This window comes from Idiotropiscis lumnitzeri, chromosome 18 (genome assembly GCF_059441095.1).
Source record: "Idiotropiscis lumnitzeri isolate Australia: NSW breed Sydney's pygmy pipehorse chromosome 18, RoL_Ilum_1.0, whole genome shotgun sequence".
Taxonomy (NCBI): Eukaryota; Metazoa; Chordata; class Actinopteri; order Syngnathiformes; family Syngnathidae; genus Idiotropiscis; species Idiotropiscis lumnitzeri.
Genome location: NC_142408.1, coordinates 3,187,962 through 3,209,452, shown reverse-complemented (window position 1 = coordinate 3,209,452; position 21,491 = coordinate 3,187,962). Strand labels below are relative to the sequence as shown.

The window sequence follows — 21,491 nt, the reverse complement described above, 5'->3', positions numbered from 1 at the left end:
CCGCGCCCTTACCCAGACCATGTGGTAGACTGTGTAGACGTCGCCGTCGCAAGCGTACACACGGATGGCGCGCAGGGTGAAGCCGAATTTCTTGCCGCTGCCGTGGATGACCACCGGTTGCCGCGCCAACAGTGAGGAGGAGGAGGAGGAGGAGGGGGAGTCTCGGCTGGGGGAAGAGTCTCGTGAGGAGGAGGGTTCCGACGAGAGTGAGTAAGGGGACAGCGGGCTGGCCAGTGGCGACGCACCAAACATGTCTGAGAAAAAAAACCACATGAAGTTGTTAGTTTCTTTCCTGTAGAGAAGAGATTGGGGGAAATTTTAAAATCTTTAATTGTTTGGTTAAATTCTGATTTATTCCTTCTTTCTGCATGGGTGCCGTTCACACATAGCAGAAAGATGAGGAAAGGCAAGACCTTTCACGGGAAGTGACTATTGTGTAGTGCTGACCTGAGGGGATCATGAGGGAGAGTGCGCCGGTGGAAACAGACTTCGGGACTTTCATCGATGTTCGTGGCTTCTCGTGCCCACCGCCTCCACTGGGTCTCGGAGAGACCGCAGAAACCCCCTGATCTCCGTCTGGGCTCTGCACACCCTCGCCTCGGGGTGTCAGCTGGTCCAAATGCTCAGAGAAGCTCCCTGATTGGACGCATAAAGTCAAGCAGGCAATGAATTTAGGGACGCTCTCCTTGCGACTGAAATGATCATTTTTCTGAGAGTAAAATCCATCCAAAATAATTTAATGCATGTTTAACATGCATTATTTCAGGATAAAATATTTTTAAAGAAAAAACAAAATACAGGCAGCCAACTACTTGTACGGCCATCAGAAATGAGCTCAAGGGCAATATTATTTTATTCATACTTTTTCCAATACAATTTTTTTTGCTATAAACTAAGAAAAAAAGTGAATATGTAACCTATTAATCAATCCAATATATTCATATCCAATATTTAAATTTTTTAATTTAAATATTAATTCAGCCATCCATTATCTAAACCGATTTGCGAGTCTAACACAGCTGGTTTCCAATTATCAATTGAAAATTGTATTAATACAATAAGGTAATTAAAACACAAACCTATTGCTCAATAAAAAAAATAAGGGAAAAAAAGGTAGTGTATTTATCGTAATAGTTATTTTATCTACTAATATTTAAAATGATTAAATTATTAATTATTTATTGCCTTGAATGAAAAATAAAAACATTTTAATTCCAGCGATAAAAGGACAAAAAAAAATAAAAGAAACCTAAAAACCTTCACTTGAGAGAGTAAATGCACGGTGGGCCAGATGAAAAGAACAGTAGCGGGTCACACGCATGCAGTTTTTGGCTGTTCAAATTCTCCACCATACCGGAGAGCGTGGCGGCGCTGCGGGTGCTGCCGGGCGTGGTGGCATCGGGCTCGTCCCGCGGCAGCTCACCCACAGAGAAGGACGTTTTGCCAGACTCGTCGTCCACTTCTTCGCTTTCTGACGCCGAGATGGCGAACTTGGGGAGCAAGGTGGCACCCGGACTCTGCTGGATGGCCTCGCCGTCCGCTGACAGCGACGGCCTGCGAGACGGGATGAGACGGATGCAAATAGGAATTTACCTTTTGGGAGGACGGTGGGGGCGTGAGTTTTTTTTTTTTTGGAGGGCGGCACTTACATGTCGGTGAAGTCGGGCGTCCAGCTGAGTGAGTCTAGGGTGGGCGGGCTCTCACTTTTCTTGTCTTCTGTGGCGTCCCCTTTCTCCTCGACATGACCGCGAGAGAGGTCTAGACTGCTGTACACCTGACCACCAAAGACAACATTTATTTAAACATTTCAGTAATTATCATCACAATAAAAGCAGCCCGTGCATCTCTTGAACATTGCAGCTAAATAAACTCGAGGCAGAGAAAATTCCGAGCATATTTCCATTCATTGATTTAAATCGAGGTACTCGAATTTCTCGAGGACTCATTTCAGCCCTCACGGTGCACTGGTCAGATGTTGGCGACAGTCACCTTGGAGAAGCGGTGAGAGCAGGACGAGAACTGGCGCAGCTCCACGTTGAAGTCCTCGTCGTTGGTGTCGTCCTCCTCCGTCTCCAGGTGGTGGTAGCGCTCCGAGCGAGCTGCGCAGATGACAGCAGAGGGTAAAATAACGCTGACTCGCTGTTAGGGTCGGGCACCAATATGTTTAGCGCTTCTTATACATTTGATAGGTACAGATGAAAAAGTAAAAATAACATTTGAGTTCCTCATTTTGGGGCCACTGACCTTAAATGCAGTTGCAAACATTTTTATTGCATCAGTTCAGCATTTGGTCCAGTTTCGTAAAAATCCCCCCAAAGAAAACCCAACCCTACTCACTGTCGAAGTAGCTGGTGTCATCCTCGGACTCCAGCTGAGGGATGAACTCGGCCTTTTGTCGGAGGAGGCCGTTCCAGTCCAGATGGTGGAAGAAGGGATGCTGCTTCACCTCGGCAGCACCGCCTGCAGACATACGTTAGGAACCAATTTGTGCTTTTTCCCCAGCAATCGTTGCACAGGTGCCGCTTGAAGGTTGCTATGTACCTGCACCCATCCTCTCAAGAGGATTCTGCCTGAGCAGAACGTTGATGAGCTCCTGGGCGTCGGTGGGGGGCGCTTCTTCTCCGTCCGGCCAATTGATCTCATCTGCAAATAAATTCGAAATATGCTTTTTTAAAAAAAAAATAAAATAAAAACAAAACTTCAATTTTGATTGCAACACGTTCCTATTTTTTTGCATTCCACTGACCACTGATGACCTGCCCAAAGAGCTCCTCGGGCGTGTCCCCGAAGAAGGGCACGCAGCCCACCAGGAACTCGTAGAGGATTATACCCATGGCCCACCAGTCCACTGGCTTGCCGTACCCTTGCCTCAGAATCACCTCGGGAGCGATGTACTCTGGCGTGCCGCACACCTACGCGCAAAAAAAAAAAAAAAAGTTGGTAAACGGTTGATGCACATTTAGCCTATTGAGCACCAAAATAGCAAAAAAATGCACATCCACATTTACGTTATGCCTTTCTCTCCATACATTTTCAAGATACAAAGTGAGACCAAAATGTAACATTTTATTGAAAATAAATAAAAAAATAAATCCCGCGGCGAGAGAATGAATTCCGACGAGTGATCACCTGCTTGTCAGAGAACTCGCGGGCGTCCTTCTCGATGTGTCCTTCGTACAGGTTTGTGGTCATGTTCATCAGACCCACTTTGGACAGGCCAAAATCTGTCAGCTTGATGTGGCCCATGGACGTCACCAGCAAACTGATATAAGCAGAGAGCTTTTCAAGATCATATACGAAAGAAAGTACGCGGGACCGAGGTCAGACGTGGATCGCGAAAATCGGCGAGAAATAACAGAAAAGCTCTCCCCCTCACGTCAACATACTTCCTTGGTACCCAAATTCCACGAATTACAAACAAAGCAATCATTTAGAGTGAACACAAATAATGTGATGAGGAGAGTTTTACGGCGCGGTGGGGGTCCCCTCACTTGTCTGGTTTGAGGTCCCTGTGCACGATGCCGTAGTTGTGCAGGTACTCCAGCGCCAACACGGTCTCAGCAAAGTACATCCGGGCCATGTCCACGGGAAGAGGGCCCATATTCTTCAGCAGGGTGGCACAGTCTCCTCCTGGGGGGGAAAAAAAAAAAATCATCACCATCATTGACCAACCCAGTGAATGAATCACAATTTTAAATAATTTCTTGCTTTTTGAGAAGGGAATGGAAATGGAAAAAAAAAATCATTCATTGATCAAGTGAGAAACTAATCAACAGATGAATTGATTATTAAAACGATCATTAATCATCGCCGTTGTCATCATCATCATGGCCGCCCACCTTCCACGTACTCCATGACCATGCAGAGGTGCCGTCTGGTCTCGAAGGAGCAGTACATGGAGACCACAAAGGGGTTCTCGGCAAAGGTGAGGATGTCCCGCTCCACAAAGGCCTGCTGGATCTGGTTCCGCAGCATCAGGTTCTGCTTGTTGATTTTCTTCATGGCGAAACGCTGCTTGCTCTCCTTGTGCCGCACCAAGTACACCGCCCTGCCACCGGAAACAGGGCTAATTAGGCTCCTCGAATTTTCACATGCAGTATCAAATCTTCCCATTTGCTGTTGAGGACGTTTGGTCTCACCCGTAGGCGCCGTTGCTGATGAGTTTGGTCAACTCAAAATCCAATTCGCATGGTTTGCGTCTGGACCTCAAGGAGCCACTGAAACTCTGGGACTGACACCAGACACAAAAATATTAAGGAATTAGGAACAATTCGAATTATTTTTATTTATTTATTTTTTAAACAATCAATACAATGATTTATATATCTTACACAGTCATCAGTTTCTGGAGTTTGAGCAATGCCGCTGTCACTGCTGCTTAACTGAGCCATCTCTGTTGAAACACAAACAGTGTAGTCAGAAAAAAACTATTCTAATTTCAGACAACCCATCAATGACGTGAGCAGTACGCTTTAATTAGATGGGATTTTATGGCGAGGTGGAACATTTTTGCCTTAAAATATACATTATATTTCCATTTTAATTACTGCCGAAGAGGGCAAAAATAAAGTTTGTAGCGAAACGCAAAATGGAATCGGGTAAGGGTGCTGACTGAGTTGATCTGGAGTGAAACTAAATGGGGTGGAAATGAGACTCATCTAAAAGTCATTAGCGGCCACCTTGCATCATAATAAAACACGCCAAGGTCCACGTGTGGCCATTACGCCAGGGAGTGCACAACACACGTCCGCCGTCATTTAACATCTGTCCATCTGTTCATGCACATGTGTGTGTGCGCGCGCGAAGGCTATTCGTTCCTCAAGATTCCTCATTTCTGTTGATGTTGTGGAATGCGGAGGGTCATTGGAGAGACAATCTGTTCACAAACACATTTCACTTTCCTTTCTTTTACAGCTCAACTGAGACATCACACACCGTTACCTCCACCAGGGAGCTTGCTTGCGTTTTCAGCGCAGTGCGGCTTCCCATCTGCAATCGCCCCCCCATACGTCAACTTAGATTTGTCAATGTTCAGCACGACTGACTGCAATTGCCTTCCGTTGGTTTCATTTCTTATCAATGCAAAAAAAAAAAAAAAAAAAAAAGAGTCTGATTATATTTTTAAATGGGAATTTACCACTGTTATGTTTGATTTTTTTTTAAGATTTAAGAGTCACTTTTATTTTTTAATATGCGCTTGATTGTTAAAAAAAGTGGTTAAAATGATCAACAAAATCGCAGTTTGCAAGCTTATTTCTACTTATCATCAATATTTCATTCACTTTTCAGTAGGGTTGGACAGGTCATAGGTCACGATGGTGGAAAAAGTTTAGAAATGATTTATATTGCTTTCATTTATTTGAACTGGGGTGTGTAGACTATTTATAAATGCAGTGTGGGCGCACCTTCCAAAGGATCTCTGGTGAGTCCCAGCTGGCTGATGATGTAACGAGGAATGTCAGTCTTGATGCCCTGACCCTCCTTGGCGTGGCCCTCGGCCGCCTCCAGGAGGTGGTAGAACTCCTCGGGGTCAAACTCCTGCACAGGGGGAAAAAAAATGCCGGACTTGAGTGGAAATGTACAAAGCATGTTTCCTGAGCGGGATCGGCGGCGGCGACGAACCAGACATTCCAGCAGCCGGGCCGGTCGGGCGATGACCATGAGGATCTTCTTGGCCAGCTCGCGAATGAAGTTGACCTCCTCGCTCTCGGAACGTTCGGTGGACTGTGCGGAGAAAAATGGTGAACAAATCACAGTTGTTAATCAAAGATAAAAAGAAAAAAAAAAGTTTTAATTTTGCGTCTCGTTGAGCGGCAGTTAAAATTCACAAAACATAAAACTTCGAATTAGACTTTGCCTTACCAAAGTCCAATATCTTTAATGCTAGCATCGATAATGTCGTAGTCGTAACCCTTTAAGCAATAAACGGTGGTTCTCAAACGGTTTGATTCGGTGCGCTGGAAAAGTTTAACCCTTGCACCGCAAGAAGTTTAAAGTTGAATTGCGCTCACCTCCTGCACGAGCCTCTCGAGCTTGTCGGTGAGCTCGCAGAAGTAGCTGGACGTGACCAGGCCCAGCCGGCTCTTCTCCAGACAGTCGCGCGCCAGCTCGATGATCTGGTGGTGCGCGAAGCCGAGCACGCCGTCAGCCAGCGGCAGGACGCTCTCGGGAGAGTTGCCGCGGATGATCTCCTGAATTTTCTCCTCCATCTGAGCGGTGGCCTAAAGTGGAGAGGGACGGTCAGGCGAGGCGTCGCGAGGTGAGGTGACGAAGGCGGCGCGCAAATGTCCGTGGCCACCTTGGGGAAGCGCTCCTTGTAGACGTGATTCATCATGATGACCTCGTGGTCGTAACAGGACGGAGACCTCCCAGGGCTGAGGAGAACAAACGGTCATTCACGCCCAAGACGTTTTGACAAAGTGTGACGGGACGGTGCGGCGTTCTCACCTGAGGCTGCGCGAGCGCGGTCGCATGGTCGCCGCGCGGCCGCACTCGTTGACTGAGATGTTTTCAGTGCAGAAGTGCTTGGAAAGGAAGTGCAGCTCGTCCGGCGTGGGCTGGAAGGGCAGTTGGTGCAGCTTCTCCTGTGATGAACAGGACGACTGGAAGTGAAACAAATATACATTCAACAAGAAAACAACACAAAGTGGTGACATTTTTTTTTTTAATGACCACAAAGTTTAGTCACACAAAGCTCAAGGAAATGCGAGAGTGTCATTAGCAGGCACTGCGTTCTGCGTCGCAGAAAAGAATAAAATGACTAAATCACGAAAATATTTATGCTTTGAATGGGGGAGAAAAGTGGGCTATCTGGTGGAAGACGCCACTAAATCAAAAATTTCAATAAACTGAGCTATCCTTTGAGCCAAGGGGAAATGCTAGCCGTTTAGCTAGGTCATTAGCATATTTCACATTTCTCAACTTTATTTATCACTTCTAAATAACCACTGCTGAATACAAAGTGGAGTGAAAATCTGTCAGATTTTGTCACACGCTATTCAAAGACAGTGAAAACAATAAATTCATAGCACAAATTAATCATTAATTAATGAATGAAAGGTTTTTGAGTAGCGCTGTTATTTTAGGTTCATTCAAGGAACATAAAAGTAATTAGAGAATAACTGATAAATTGGCGATGAATGAGGAAGGTTAAACAGTTAAGAATGAAAATGTTTAATGGGAAAATGTGACTTTTAATAGATTGAAAAAAAAAAATTAAAAAAATAAAGTTTTCTGATGCTCACAGAGACTGTAGAGTTGGGTGTGTTGGTTCCATATCCAGAGGAGGGAAGGGAGGCCAGCGACCAGCGGCGCCCATCGCTCCTGACAGCACAGATGCACAAGTCAAAACAATGCGCAACTCGCCTCATGAGCGAAAAAAAAAAAACAAACAAAAAAAAAAAACCTTCGTGCAAAGGAGAAATGAGCAGAGGCACTCGGAGAGAAGTTCCTCGGGCTGTCCTGTGGACTTGTGCCTGCAGAACAAATAAAAACCAGTTAAATGGAAAAAAAAAAAACTCAATTAACGATAAATGCCCACCCTGACCACAATGTAAACAACAAAAGTGTTTTCCATATAAGGGCATAACAACAAAAGAACTCCACCAATGAGAAGCAATGCCAAAAAGTTCCACTCGTCCAGTTTCTTACCTCGACTAGCGACACTCCGCCGGAGCCAAACAGTCACGTCGTCTGAGGAAACATTGTGCGTTTGTGCGTCCGAGCGCATCTTTTCCCCGCTGGGCTCAGACTAAACACTGCGTCGCGAGTGGCGACTGCGTTGCTTTTTGCGCCGCCAATGGCAGGAAATAAAACGCCCTGCGGTCAATGAACGTTCCCTCCCCACGGCGCAGTAGCGCTTCCTCTCTGGAGGCTCTCCGCTTCCTCAAACGACACAATCGCTTTGGTGACGCTGAGCACCTCTCTTGCATTCGAATCATTAAAAAAAAAAAAAATAATCTGTCGATGAATTGATTAGATTCATTTTTGTTTCTTTTCGATACCTTTATTAAACAATAGAAAATCCTAAAAGTCGCTGATTTATTAATCAATTATCAAGGTAATTAGCAGTTAATTTGATAATAATCGAAGTTGATTAATCGTCGTACCTTTACGGTCAAACTGAAAGCAAACAATTACACCTTTTGTATTTAAAAATGCACAAAATTTTACCTAAGGAAAATCCCCTTAGATTAAAGCTAACAAACAATTCAAGACGCCATAGACGGGCTATTGAATAGCTTCGAGGTGGCAGTGTTGATGCTTTCAACAATTTGCTATGTGAAACTTTATACATGTCTGATAAATTACAAATTTTAATCTCACATTGTCACGGTGAGGAGTTTGTGTAAAAAAAAAAAAAAAAAAAAAAAATTGAATCCATTTTGAAATAACAATATACCAAGGATACGCGATTGAGAAAATGTTCTGACGTTCTGTGAATACGACACGAACAAATCCACAACTACAGCAATTTGCCGATAAACATAGGAAGAGAAACAACAAAATGAATGAATGTGTTACCTGTGAAAGACGAGAGAGGCGAGTGGGGTCGGGGTAAACCAGCGGACTGGCCGCTTCCGATCAGGCTTTTCCGGTTGCTTGTCCGACAGCTGGAAAAACAAATGATCAGTCAGTGACACTGATCCACACAAAAACATGACAAGACTGTAATGGGAATCACTCCGTATCCATGACGTAGAGTGCCTGAAATAGCAAGTCGGCCTTTTAATAGTGGATAAATTCTTGGTCTCAATTTATTATGGTGACACTGCCGCTCCATTCAAAATTCAGTCACTCATTCCGTGTATCGCGAATCAATGATTTTTTCCATTTTTTTGGGGTGAAATAAATTGCTCTGTGCTGCAGCATAAAAAAAAAAAAACATATCGACATGATACATGGAGAAGTCTGTGTGTGCTTCACAGCTTCAAAGGGAGCTGATGATGATGATTGAGTGCTTGACGCACAACAATCACGTCTGACGGGAACAATTCGGCCGCGTCGGCGACCATTTTGTACACCAGGAACGATCAAAAGAACAATGGGGCGCTCTGTGCGCGTGTAGAAATGCCCGAGTAGGCAGACTTGCGGCGTGGTTGTCAACGCATCCCTGCAGAGGTCACGCAGAGTGCCCCGTGACACGCCTATGTCACGTCTGCCGCACTGCTGAGCTACACACTTTTATGACATATATATCAAACGACAACGGGGGAAAATTTTTCATACGTCTGCTTAAAAATGATACATTTCCATTATGGAAAAAAAAAACAAAAAAAAAAAACATGTCAAAGTACAGTATGAGACACCCGATGCGTTTTCGTTGGAAGGGTTCCTGATTTTGGAGATCCATCCTTGTTTACCGTGCGCTCATTCATGGTGACGGAGTGAAAAGCATCTGGTACACAGGTGCGGGCGTCAAAGCGGATCAGGTTTAACGACATCTATTTATACGCGCTTGCTAAGGATTAGGCCGGCGGATGCCACGCCGATGCCCAATCAGCCCTCGGCAGGCTTGATCCTCGCGCTTCCTGGCGCACTGTTTGGATCACAGAGCTGTTTAGTGGTTAGCATCTACTTACACTTACGGTACAGTGAGGCGCTACCTTTTCACGATGGCGTGTGCGTGTACTCGCCGAAGCAGACGATTTCAAACTCGTAGGGCAGGGTAAAGGCAATTTTAGTCAGTGTGAAAGGGGCTAATGTTAAAAGTGGAGTTGGCAATTTTCCAAAACACTCCATTTGTTCAAACTCTTATTTAAACAAAAAGCAGGGTTTTATTGTAAAGCAAAACCCGGAAGGGGCAATTAACAATTAATTAACGATTAATAAGCCAAAGGGAAAAATAATCAATTACAATTGGAATTTTTGTGGAAAAAGGACTTTTTTTTTTATGGCCGCCCATACCAAGTACAAAGAACTCTCAATCTGTCAAAAGGACGCTTTTAACTTATTTTGGATATCAAGCGGCGCAAAAAATAGACGCAGATAAATAGAACAATCGTAGCCCCGGACCGGAGATGACGCCTGGTGCGTTTGTGCTGTCAGAGCTGTCAGGTGTGCCCACTCGCATCAGCGACAAAACTACGACACAAAGTCACACATCTGAAAATTACCGCCTCTATTAATAGTGTTTAAAAAAAAAAAAAAAAAAAAGTAAAACACACACACACCGTCAGTCAAATAGCGGATGTTAACTACGCAACTCCATTTTCATATTCCGACTTTTTTCTTGAAAAAAGGTTTGACTATTCTCGTAATATGACTTCTCCAAAACCTCCAACTTAAGTTCACTTCATTCTCCTTTTATTCTATCCTAAAATATTTTATGCATATAATTACAACAGATTCTCGGAAAAAACATGAATTTTCTCATAATATTGTGACTTTTTATTCGCTAAAAATTGTGACTATGTTCACAGTATTCAAAATTAACTTAAAAACATACAGGTAAAGTTTAACTTTACTTCTCGAAATATGACTGTTCTTGTAAATCATCATTTATTCATCTCTAAAAAAAAAAAAATTCTTTTCATGATTTATAATGTGTCTTTAGGGAAAAATAATTAATCACCACTCTTGCAATATTACAATTTTCTTTAAAAAAAAAAGCCACTAGGCACAATTCTTCAATAGAATACTGTATTCCGACGTCCCCTCGGAAAATGTTCTTTCATGCACGTACAACTCCAAATCTAGCAATATAAAGCACGAGAATGTTGGAATGTTACATGGACGGCAACAAACCAGCCGCTATTTACTGCTAAGCCGTTTTTCCAAGTAGGTCATGACGAGGATTAAAAATGAAATTAAAAAAAAAATGCATTTCTATAGCAGTTCAAACCATTTGCAAAAACCTCTCTGATGTCGTCTGACTCCATATATCACAAATCAAAATTAAGGCCGTTTGGGGATGTTGACGTATGCAAGAGAGAGCACTTTAAAAATGTTCAAATGCGGCAAGAATGTGGCGCGCTGAGCTCCCTTCGAGGGCCAACAATCTTCCACGGATCCCGGCGTGCATTGAGGAATGAAAGCATGCCATCAGCGGGATTAGGGAAGCCGAATTTAAGACTCGGCTATGTCTCTCAGGTGTCTTCAAAGGGATTTCTGTTGTGTTTTGTTTTTCCCCCCTAAAAAAAAAAGTATGACTGCTCTCTCAATTGCATGCTTCAAATAAAAAAAAAATACTGCAAATCTGGTATAATTTTTTCCTCAAAAGTACAATCACATAAATGGAGGCTTCATATCGTGCAAAAATATATCTTAACAACCCAACGAATAATGTACTTAATCTAAAAAAATAATGATGTCTATGTATCTTGGAAAATATTTAAACTTTTCGTATTATATCGTTCTGAAAATAACTGACTAAATTCAAATTCATGTAATATTATTTTGGTCTCAATCATGACTGCATTTTGGAAAGAAAATATGACTTCAATCTTGAAATATTCAGATTTTTGTCAAGAAAGATGTTCTCATAAAATTACAACTTAAAAAAAAATCTTACAGTAATTGACAATTCGTACAGCAAAAGTATGGCTAATCTTGATGACTATAACATTATTTGATTTTTTTAATTCAAATTAGATGCCACACCAAAACCTGCCCCACCCCTCCACAAGATTTTGTCGTTGTTTTTGCAAACAGAAACAAAAAAACTCAGAGCTCAGTGCAGTAACATGACACATGACAACCGGCTGCAAACACACCCGAGTCCAAAAAGCGCGTTGCGGCACGCTCCCGTGTCAAGTTGAGTGCCGGGTGGAATATTTACTTTTGGGAGCGTCACAGGCGAGCTCTACCCAAGAAATGGGGTGCATCAACGTTGGACAGTGCCGTTCATCCAAGCACCGCAATCCCGCATGACGACAGTCATTACTAGATAGCAATATTGTAATAACATGCGCGTAACACGTCATTCTCATAAATGACTACTATTATCACCCATATGGGAAATATATTACTTAATTCTTGTAACATGTCCTTGTTTTTTGTAAAAAGAAGCAAAATGAGGATATTCACATAAATTCCAAGTTTGGATCTGGAAAAACTGACATTTTTTTTCAATTCCCGTTACTATTGCGAGTGCAGAAGATCGCCTTTTGTCCATCAGTGCACAACAGATGCCAGTATGCTCCCAAGAGAGCCATCACGTTCTGACGGGCTCGCTCACGTTTCTCACGCTTTGTTCTGGGGTACATCATTCGAGTCTGCCGGAATCGGCGTCCGTGTGTGTGTGTGGGGGGGCATATACCGCTGCTCAATAAATGATAAAAAAGGCTCGACAACAACTAATTCATTAATCCATCTCCTGTACCAAAACATGAAAAAGGAACCGGTTCTGGACGAACAACACACTACACAGCGCACTTGCAATGCCAGAAAATGTGGACTTGGCTCGATAACAATGGCTTAAGGATGTTTAAAAACAGAGCTACGATTGCCTTTATTCTAAAAAAAATAAATAAAAATATAGAAATAAAAAAAGAAAAAATGAATGACTTTTCTCGCACATTCCTTGTCTGAGAAAAACAACAACAAACCGCTTCTTTTGCAATGCTAACTAAAGGGGGCGTGAGGGTGGGAGTAGGTAAAAAGTTACATTTTTTTTCTTGAAAAAATATTTTGGGAAATTTGGACTAATTAGCGCAATACTAGTTTACTACTTAAAAAAAAAATTATAAATATTTTGCCAAAATAAAAAAGGGGGAAAATTTTTTTTATTTTTTTTCTAAATGGAAAAAAAAAAGATTTTATTCTAAATTCAAACCATTTTAACAAAAACAATTCAAATTTGGCCCAATCTCACAGATTTAGTTGGAAGTTGTTTCGACAAACAAACAAAAAAAAATCCTCTGTTGCTCAGTCCAGTCATAATAACGTGACACTGCCTTAAAACACAAGCAATAACCAGCTATAAACACTCCCCGAGTCCAGAAAGCAGGTTGCGGCACGCTTCCGTGTCAAGTTCATTCCAAAGAAATCTGTCCTTGGGACAAGGGTGGAGCAGCTACCTTTGGGAGCGCCGTAGTCGAGCTCTTCCCAAGAAATGCGGCGTGTAAAAGTTGGCCAGTGGCGTCCACACGCTACAATCCCACATGCCGTCCGAGTCGGGGCAGAGTAGCGGGAGCTGAGCGGCGAGACCGCTCGACTCGAAGCGGCGGCATTGGCGTTCCGTGTTCAGCTGCGGCATGAGGACGCGCCGTCCTCCCGCGGATAAAAGACGTAATCCCGGGAGGATCCCGAGGGGACGATCCAGGTCAGGTTGCAGGGGAACTGCGACGTGCGAGAGCAGCTGACTCTTTGTTTGCACGTAACCGGCACCTAGCGCTGATTACACGGTGGGAGGAGGAGGAGCTGAGGAGGAGGAGGAGGAGCTGAGGCATCATCCCTCGCTTGGGTCGCCTCCAAAAAAATTTGACAGTTCAGCGTATTCATGTGGGAATTCCTCCAGCTGTGTTGGAGACCAACGTATACTTGCGGTTCGGCACCCAGAAATTTGCAAATTTCTGGGTGACATTTGCCCCCAAAAATTTTAAATAATTTAAAATTTGTTTTAAGCAATTTTTGGGACAAAAATCTGGCTATTTGTTGCAATTTTTTGGGGGGGGCGGGTCGAGGCTTGTGAGAGAAGTTTTGAATATCACTATCTTTGCATTTCAGTAAGTAATGTGTCAATGTGTTAAAAGAAAATGACAAAAATCATCCCAAACAAAAATAAACGTCTGATTGCAAAAGAGCTAATTTATCGGTCGGACCCTATTAAATAGTCTGAAAATTCCAAATCAAAATCCATTCATCAAAATGACTGGATGGGGCAGAACAAACGCAAATTTGACGCTTTGATCCGCCTCAGATTGGCTCCGTATTGATTGGTCGCTTGACGGCAAAATGCGCACGCGGTTGCACCGCGGCGAGCATTGTGTCACGCCGCCGATGAATTTGACGGCTGGGAGAAGCTTGGGTGGGGGAAGAACTTTAGGATGGAGGCACGACCTCACAGGGGAGAGCAAAGTCCCAGCGGCGCAAAAATAAAAGTGGCTCGCTCTGCAATAAAAGCTGCGAGATAAGACCCGACGTGGACTCACGTGACTTTTTTTCGAGGCTGCCAGGTTGTTTTGACATCCACCAGCCAAAATCACCGTATCCACACTTACGCAACACGGAGACACGCGCTCTCTCTAAAATCATTTCAAATGTTCTACGCACCTCTAATACGATATATCCACATCATAATTACACTGAATTTATTTTTCATATTTTTGCCAAGGCTGTACACGATCAGCACTTTTGGAGCCACTCGTCCGTCAGCGAGTTTAAATCAACGGATGACACGACAAGATGAGATAGGCGGAAAGTCTATATTTGACCACGTTGAGATCATATTTAACATCGACGCATCTTTAATTCACTCAAATGCTCTCACACGACTCAGCTGTCTTTCGGGATCATTACAACGGGGGCGAGATAAGCCGCGTCGTCAGCTTCAGGATGACCCCGGGCATGGCGCAAAGACAGACAGGAGGGGAGGGGTTTGCTGCATTTAAAGGTCCGACGCGGCCAGACTTATCGCCGGCCGATAAGCGGCGGCGGATCTTCGTCTGTCAGCTTCCCTTGTGATGCAGTTATTGTCGTGCATGTGTGCGTGTGTGTGTGCGCGTGTGTGTGTGTGTCCCCGCTGGCCTTCACTCTAATTGTGGCTGTGCTCTCCTTTGGTGTTCCACTTAGGACGTAACGCTTCGCATGGGGCCAAAGTCAAACTTGTAGCAAGAACATGGAGGTCACTGGCTCAGCACCAGCGAGCTAATGACTTGAATCTCTATCAGCACAACAACGAACAGCAAATATCCGCCAATAATAAACGCATTCCGCCTCTAAAAGGTTTTGAATTGCCAATAAATGCCACCAGATGAGAGCATTACATTGCAACGTTCTGTCTGAATGGAACTCGTCTCCTCATTACAACATAGTTCCTTGGCGCCAAAATAGGACCAAAGAAATTGTTTTACATCGCACAAAAACAGCGAGAAGGAAACGAGTGAATTGAGTAGCAGGATCATTATTATTTGAAGAAAAAAAATCAATTTGTTTAATTCATTCATTTTCATATTTTATCTGTCCTTTTTGAAATTGTCAGGAAAAGCCGACTAAAAAAAAAAAAAACCTGAACTTGACTCGTGCTTAATCAGACGCACTATGGTGGGCAAACTTTTAAAATGAATTATGCTGGCCGCATTTATTTATCTTTTTTTTTTTTTTTTAATATCACAAAACCTGGAACTTGAACATGGACGTGTAGACTTATTCAATCGCTGCATCTTTGGGCAGTTTTGACAGTTAAGTCGGCCCCAAAATTTATTTATTCCGTTGCTCTGTGACATAAAAAGGGCGGGGGGAAATAGTTTCCGGATGCACTCTATTACCGCGTGGCTATTTTGATCCCATGCAGCAGGTGGTCGGGTTGCGCCCGCGCTCGCGTCACTCGCTTACCTCCAGAAGTGAAAGGCGTGCAGAGGGCTGCACGGACTGCAAGGACTAGTGGGAGTGGGGCTCAAGCTTCGAGGCGTGAGGCTGCAAGTTAAACGGAGCAAAGTGAAATAGAGACGTCTCGCACACGTACACACACGCGACGCTCTCTCTCACTCACACGGGGTGAATTTCTGAGTTCGGACATGCGCGCTCGGGCCGAGGCGTTTGTCTCTCTTCTGGAGGCAGATAAATGGGTTTGACATTGTGTCTCCTCTGTCAAAGGAATAAAAATAAAATAAATAAATAAATAAAAAGACGCCACATAGTGTCGCTGCAGTGCTGAGGTTACGCTGAGGTGAGCAGAATTTACTGCAGTGGGTTTAGGAGCTCATTAGCATCAGATTATGCCTGCATGAAAATCCCACATGAGCCACAAATCTAACTCGGCATATTTTATATCCGGGCTACAAACAAATGTAAACCTAACCCTAACAAATATCATTTTTCCAATTCACATTCCCTTAAGTGACACCGTTATACAAAGCGGCATTTGTTACTCGGCAACGACAATACATGCCCCAGAAAACACAAACTAACTTTAACAAACTAACTACTACCAAACTCTTTTTGTCCAGATTTTTGATTGAACTAATTGGTCTCTCTTGTTGTCTCTTGTTTTTTAATTTATTTTTAATTTGTCCACCAGATGGAGCCATTTCCCTGCATTCAAAGCATGCAGCAACAGTTTTTAAGTTGTAACATGGTGGTATAAAAACAAAATATTGGGAGCCGAAATGTTTGCATAGACGATTGAATTGGTTGGCTATAGTTAAATGGGGAATTTACAGTCCTGACATGGAATGTGTCGCACTTATTAAAAATGCTTAAGAGCAGTAGCTCTCATTTACTGAGAAAGAAGTATATTGTTGGAATACATATTTTCTCCTGTTTTAAAAAAAACAAACAAACACTTTTGTTGTTTACTAATGTACCTACAGAGCGCATTCAATGACCAAAAATTTATAAATCATACGTTCTAGCAATACCATCATTGTCATACCATCAGACTCTGACACTCTTGCTTACCCGACATACTGACATTTCAATGTTACAAATGGTGTGCCATGAACTAGTTTGTGCAGTTGCTTACGAATTCACGATTCATATAATATTTGCTGGATTGCTCTGGCGTAAACCGAGGACCCACTTACTTGCATAAGAGGAGACCGTAACTCAACCCACACCCCAAAACAACAGAATACGGAATATGGGGGCCATATAAATATTTACTGCAATTTTGACTAGGTTCGCAGTGTACTACGTGCAACTCCAGTACGTCGTACACAATGGACCACCTGGAGTATCGATACCTGCCTGTTGCTGTATCAATAAAGTATCGCAAGATAACAATACAATACTGAATGTCTAAACCTCAGTTGAACTAGTTGACCGTGAATGTGTACAATAATCCCATTAACGCAGAACGTGAAATAACCTTGAGATTGTGTCTGTGCAACACACGGAAAGAACTGCATCCAAGAACTATGCCCCCCCCTCCCTCCCCTATTGCGGATTAGAAACGGTACCAAAAGAAGCGGGACAAACGCCTCAACGCTGCCGACAACGGCCACAAAAAGACGGCGGGGAGAAGCCGCCGTAGTCGGTCGCGACCTGCCGACGATTTACATTGCGGCATGTGCATCACGCGCACACGTGCAGCAGCCACACACACACGCACACACAAGATAAGAGACTTCCTGCTGCAGATGCTAATGCTAGCAAGGCAGCATACTCACTCGAGCGTCAGACCAGGAATTCTCAGCCGTTCCCGTTGGGCTTTCATGGCTGCCGCTTTGCTCTATTGTGATCATCATAAGCGCTCGCAGCCTGCCTGCAACGCATGCATGCTGTCAGCCAGCCCAGCCAGCCAAGCTCCAGCGTCCCCCCCTCCCCTCCCGCCGGTTGCTCCCCCTCTCGCACTGACAAAGAGCAGTCAAAACAGTGCGAGAAAACGACGACAGCAACAAGCACCACCCCTCCATCCACAAAAAAATGAGAGGGGGATAAAAAAAAAGGTTGAAAAGAAGACCAAGATTGAGGATCGATCGCAGTTGTTGTTTTGGTCTTTCCACCTTGAAGCTGTCAAACAAGACCCTCAGCTGCCTGCGGAGGGACAATAGCCCCTCCTCCCGCTCCTTTTCATCGACCCCCCCCCAACAGCAAGTGACACCACCACCTGGTGACTGACTGCAATGCAACTAAAGATGGAAAATAATTTTAGGCAATATCGCATTTTTTTTTTGGTATTGTGAAACATGCTATCAATCTAATTTCCTGTAAATGGGCTCAAATGCACAACTCACTTTTAAAATGTGTCGTGCACAAACAGTTGGGTCTCTGCAATAGGACTGCATTTTCTGGGAAATTTCAATCAATTTAGACGGGGAAAGAACGCAAAATATAAATAATTAAATAAAGAAATGTGATTGATTTGCCTCGTCAAAGACCTGACACCATCGCCATGGTTACCGAGGTCAATAGAGGCTGCGGCAACCTGTTTGCAGAAGGATCGGTCGCAGGAAGTATAGAACACACACACACGCACACCCCCCCCCCCCACGCACACACACACACGCGCGCGCACACATTTATGGCAGGCGAGAGGTAAATGACACCCAAATGGTAGCAGTGATGCAAAGTGCTAAGTGATTCAGAATTATTGTTTAAAAATTAATAAAAATAAATAAAAAATTTATATGTAATATAAATTACTACAATTGTGGTGGACACACAGTTGTGAAGCGGTTCTGCAAAATGGTGAGTTATTTACAGGAAAGCAATAGTTTGTATCCTAACATTCCCTTTTTTTTTTTTTTTTTTTTTTAATTTAGTACTGAAAAGAACAATAACTGAAAATCTAACGCATTTGCTCCTCATCCCTACGTGAGACCTTGTAACACTAAAGAGTCACATGACACGAGGGAGACGGAAAAGGCTGATTGGGCCCAGTTGGGACAGTTTCATGTTGGGGTGCACTCACCTTTGTTGCCAGTGGCTTAAACGATGGCCGTGTCGAGTTGTTTTGAGTGGACGGTAAATTCACACTGTTATACAAGCTTTACAAAAGGTGGGACAAACCCTTAAGCACCCCATAAAGGTTTTCTAAAACGTATAAAGACGTCACCAAAGCAGGGTAACGAGCATAAATATGATTGACGGCTCATGTGCGTACTTACAGGCTGCCTCTCCGGGGAAGACTGAGCTCCTTCTGTGAACGGAAATATAAAAAAAGAAGAGTATTAAAGAACAGCATCTAGACCACGTAGCGCACAAGGTCAAACTGAGGTCAGTCTTGGAGCGGGAAAAAGTCCAACAAAGAACTTGCTGAAGCTCTGAGGGATTGAACGCCCCGAGCACTCGTTACTGGATGGAGAACGCAAAATCCTCACAGTTCAAGTCAAAATGCGCCCAACCCAACTTTCAGGAATAAGTTTTCTCTGCTCCACGGGAACAAAGACTATCACTGATCTTAGACAAGTTTGGGACCTTGAAGCCGTGAGCCGCTATATGCCAAGCTTCACCGTATGTCCTCCACAAAAGAAAAAAAACGGATCAATATCCATTCAACAAATGACGCTACATGTCCCGAGGATCTCTCTGGATTAAACCTTTGCCCTCGATGTGAGCAAAAGAAATCGAGGCGTTAACGAGTAGCCATCCCTTTGCTGTCAATTACTTTCACGTCGGGCCATCAGACGAAGATCCCCGTTTCCTTTGGGGAGACGAGACGGCGACACGCGACATGCTAATTAGCGGCGGGAAGTGATTTACAGCGGCGACATGTCCACCAATCACAGCTCAGGGGGTCACAGCGGGAAAATCTGCCACGGCGCGTCTCCGAGGCAATTTAAGCGGGGGAAACATAAGCCAGTCTGTCTGTCTCAATCTTTATTGAGCTAAGACACGAATACCAAATTATGGCGCAATGTCACAAAAAGTAGCGATACATTGAAATAACAATCATCTTGTTGGAATTTACTCACTTTTATGTGTCTGAAAATATTCTGCAACAAGTGGTTACATGGATAATGAGTACAAAACTTGTTTTAACATGTAAGATCGATGTAATTTTTTTTTTAAAGCAATATCGTGATGCAGTTAATTAGACATGTATCAGTGCCAGTACTCAATGTCTATGCTCGTTCTGCGCCGATAACATGATGCCAAACCACTTTAAATGCCTGAGATAAGCTATTTTGCCCTCCCTGAGGATGCGGTGTGCATTTTGGCAGACAGAAAAAGGCTCCATGTGCTCATTTCAAGACTTCTATTGACACTCCCAGGTGAAGTTTATCGTCAAATTAACGCAAATGAAAGAAAATGGTTTTATTTCGCTAAAACTTGGGCGTGGCGGTCTTCTTAGTGTCTGATCAAACTAGTTTATTTTCTGCAGAGGTGCACCACACTGCCCCCTGGAGGCCAAGGCACGCACGACAGATGCAGCACAACATACGGTATACCCACATGTGGTCTCACTCCACAGGAGACAACGTACTTCAGATTTTTTTTAATTAATTTTAATATATTATAATTAATAATAATAATAATAATATTAATTATATGGTAATATATAATATTATAAAATATATTTATAATTATTATTATTATAATTGGGTACAATTTATGCCATGATCAAGTTTGCATGTTTTCAGCAAATACTTCACAAATCCAAACTGTAATGGCATCAGAACTATAATCGCAAGTACTTTTACAGGCATTCTGTCTGAAAATAAGTCACACTGCTGCACCCCGACCAATAACAGATCATTTTACTCCTTAGTCAGAGTTCTTTCATTTTCACAGCGTCAAGAACGATTCAATACAACAACAATTCATTCCGCTTCCTCTCGGGCACACCGAGAAGGATGTGAACGCAAGAAAAGTGAGCGCTAACTTCCGTCACCAATGTGGTCAACAACAACAAATGAGTGCGGTCTGCCCGCCTACCTGTAGCCCCCGCCGCCTCAGAATGCTGGACTCGTTCATGGCGGCGTCACGGCTCGCCTCCGCATGCATGCAGCATCGGACAGCTCAACCTCCACCCTGGCTACCGAACCGATATCTGATCTCCGACGCCGCTCACTTGTCCCGTGTGCCGCTTCTGGCTCGTCTCCTCTGCACCCCCCCACCCCCCCATCCGACGGTTAGAGGAAAGGGAGGGAGGAAGACGGCGGGTAAGGTGGGGAGGAGGATGAGGGGATGGAAAAGGGAGGAAGGTGGGGGCTTTGGGACAATTCTCTCAAGGCATGAAAATGACAGGATGTCCTTCCGGGCATTGTCGCGCTTCACGAGGCGGGAGAAGACACTCCGGGAATGTGGCAGGCGAGAGCTTATTTGCCGTTACAAATGCCGCACGAGGCGCCTGACAGGAGTGCCTGCTTCAGACCCGATGAGTCCACATGGAGGTATTATTACAAGGGGGGGGATCAGCAGCGGCGGGGGGAATTGTCAATTTCCGATTTTCACACCTCTGGATGTGGCCTGCAACCACAATTATGCATTCCGTGACCCCCCCCCCCCCCCCCCCCCTTTCCTTTCCCGAGCAACTGCCACTCATTCAGTGTGGAAGCGCGGCACGAATATTAAGAGGTCTGGTCACGTTCTCCTTATCAGCAGCCAAATTCCCACAGAGGATCACCGAGGGGGTAGTGGGTGAGCGCGTGTCAGAGATCATATTACACAGCTTGTTAAATACACGGGCATTTTTGAGTGGACGTTGGTGCCAAAATTAAATATTAAGCCAAAAATAAATCACAATAAAAAAATATTCATAGTAAAATAAACGAACACAGTTATTTATTTAAATTAGAATTATTGTGAGCATTGATGAAAAATTTCCATTCAATAATGTGCAGAATTTGAAAACTCATAAAATATTCATGTTGCAATTTTAACGCAAAAAAATGCTGTTGAATAAATTTAAATGAAATCAAATTAAGTCGTGCAATTAAATGATT

General features: G+C 43.7%; 1 protein-coding gene across 8 annotated transcripts in view; it reads right to left on the bottom strand.

Annotated features, from left to right (window-relative positions):
- LOC148319028 (microtubule-associated serine/threonine-protein kinase 3-like) overlaps positions 1-21,491 on the bottom strand; it is a 38,175-nt gene that overhangs the window by 5,168 nt on the left and 11,516 nt on the right. For 2 of the 8 annotated variants that reach the window (XM_088280782.1, XM_088280784.1), the window contains exons 4-25: positions 18,711-18,742; positions 8,524-8,612; positions 7,406-7,475; positions 7,245-7,323; positions 6,448-6,602; positions 6,299-6,374; positions 6,012-6,221; positions 5,623-5,724; positions 5,406-5,538; positions 4,332-4,393; positions 4,140-4,231; positions 3,840-4,048; positions 3,492-3,630; positions 3,130-3,262; positions 2,747-2,912; positions 2,542-2,643; positions 2,338-2,460; positions 1,990-2,099; positions 1,650-1,774; positions 1,355-1,554; positions 448-636; positions 13-254 (exon numbers count right to left, since the gene is read on the bottom strand). In XM_088280782.1, the coding sequence (XP_088136908.1) occupies positions 13-254; positions 448-636; positions 1,355-1,554; positions 1,650-1,774; positions 1,990-2,099; positions 2,338-2,460; positions 2,542-2,643; positions 2,747-2,912; positions 3,130-3,262; positions 3,492-3,630; positions 3,840-4,048; positions 4,140-4,231; positions 4,332-4,393; positions 5,406-5,538; positions 5,623-5,724; positions 6,012-6,221; positions 6,299-6,374; positions 6,448-6,602; positions 7,245-7,323; positions 7,406-7,475; positions 8,524-8,612; positions 18,711-18,742 (2,838 nt within the window). Of the gene's footprint in view, positions 1-12; positions 255-447; positions 637-1,354; positions 1,555-1,649; positions 1,775-1,989; positions 2,100-2,337; positions 2,461-2,541; positions 2,644-2,746; positions 2,913-3,129; positions 3,263-3,491; positions 3,631-3,839; positions 4,049-4,139; positions 4,232-4,331; positions 4,394-5,405; positions 5,539-5,622; positions 5,725-6,011; positions 6,222-6,298; positions 6,375-6,447; positions 6,603-7,244; positions 7,324-7,405; positions 7,476-7,650; positions 8,450-8,523; positions 8,613-13,019; positions 13,332-15,495; positions 15,577-17,270; positions 17,433-18,710; positions 18,743-20,481; positions 20,650-21,491 lie in introns of those variants that run through there. The other 6 variants (XM_088280789.1, XM_088280787.1, XM_088280786.1 and 3 more) reach the window with 6 other exon arrangements.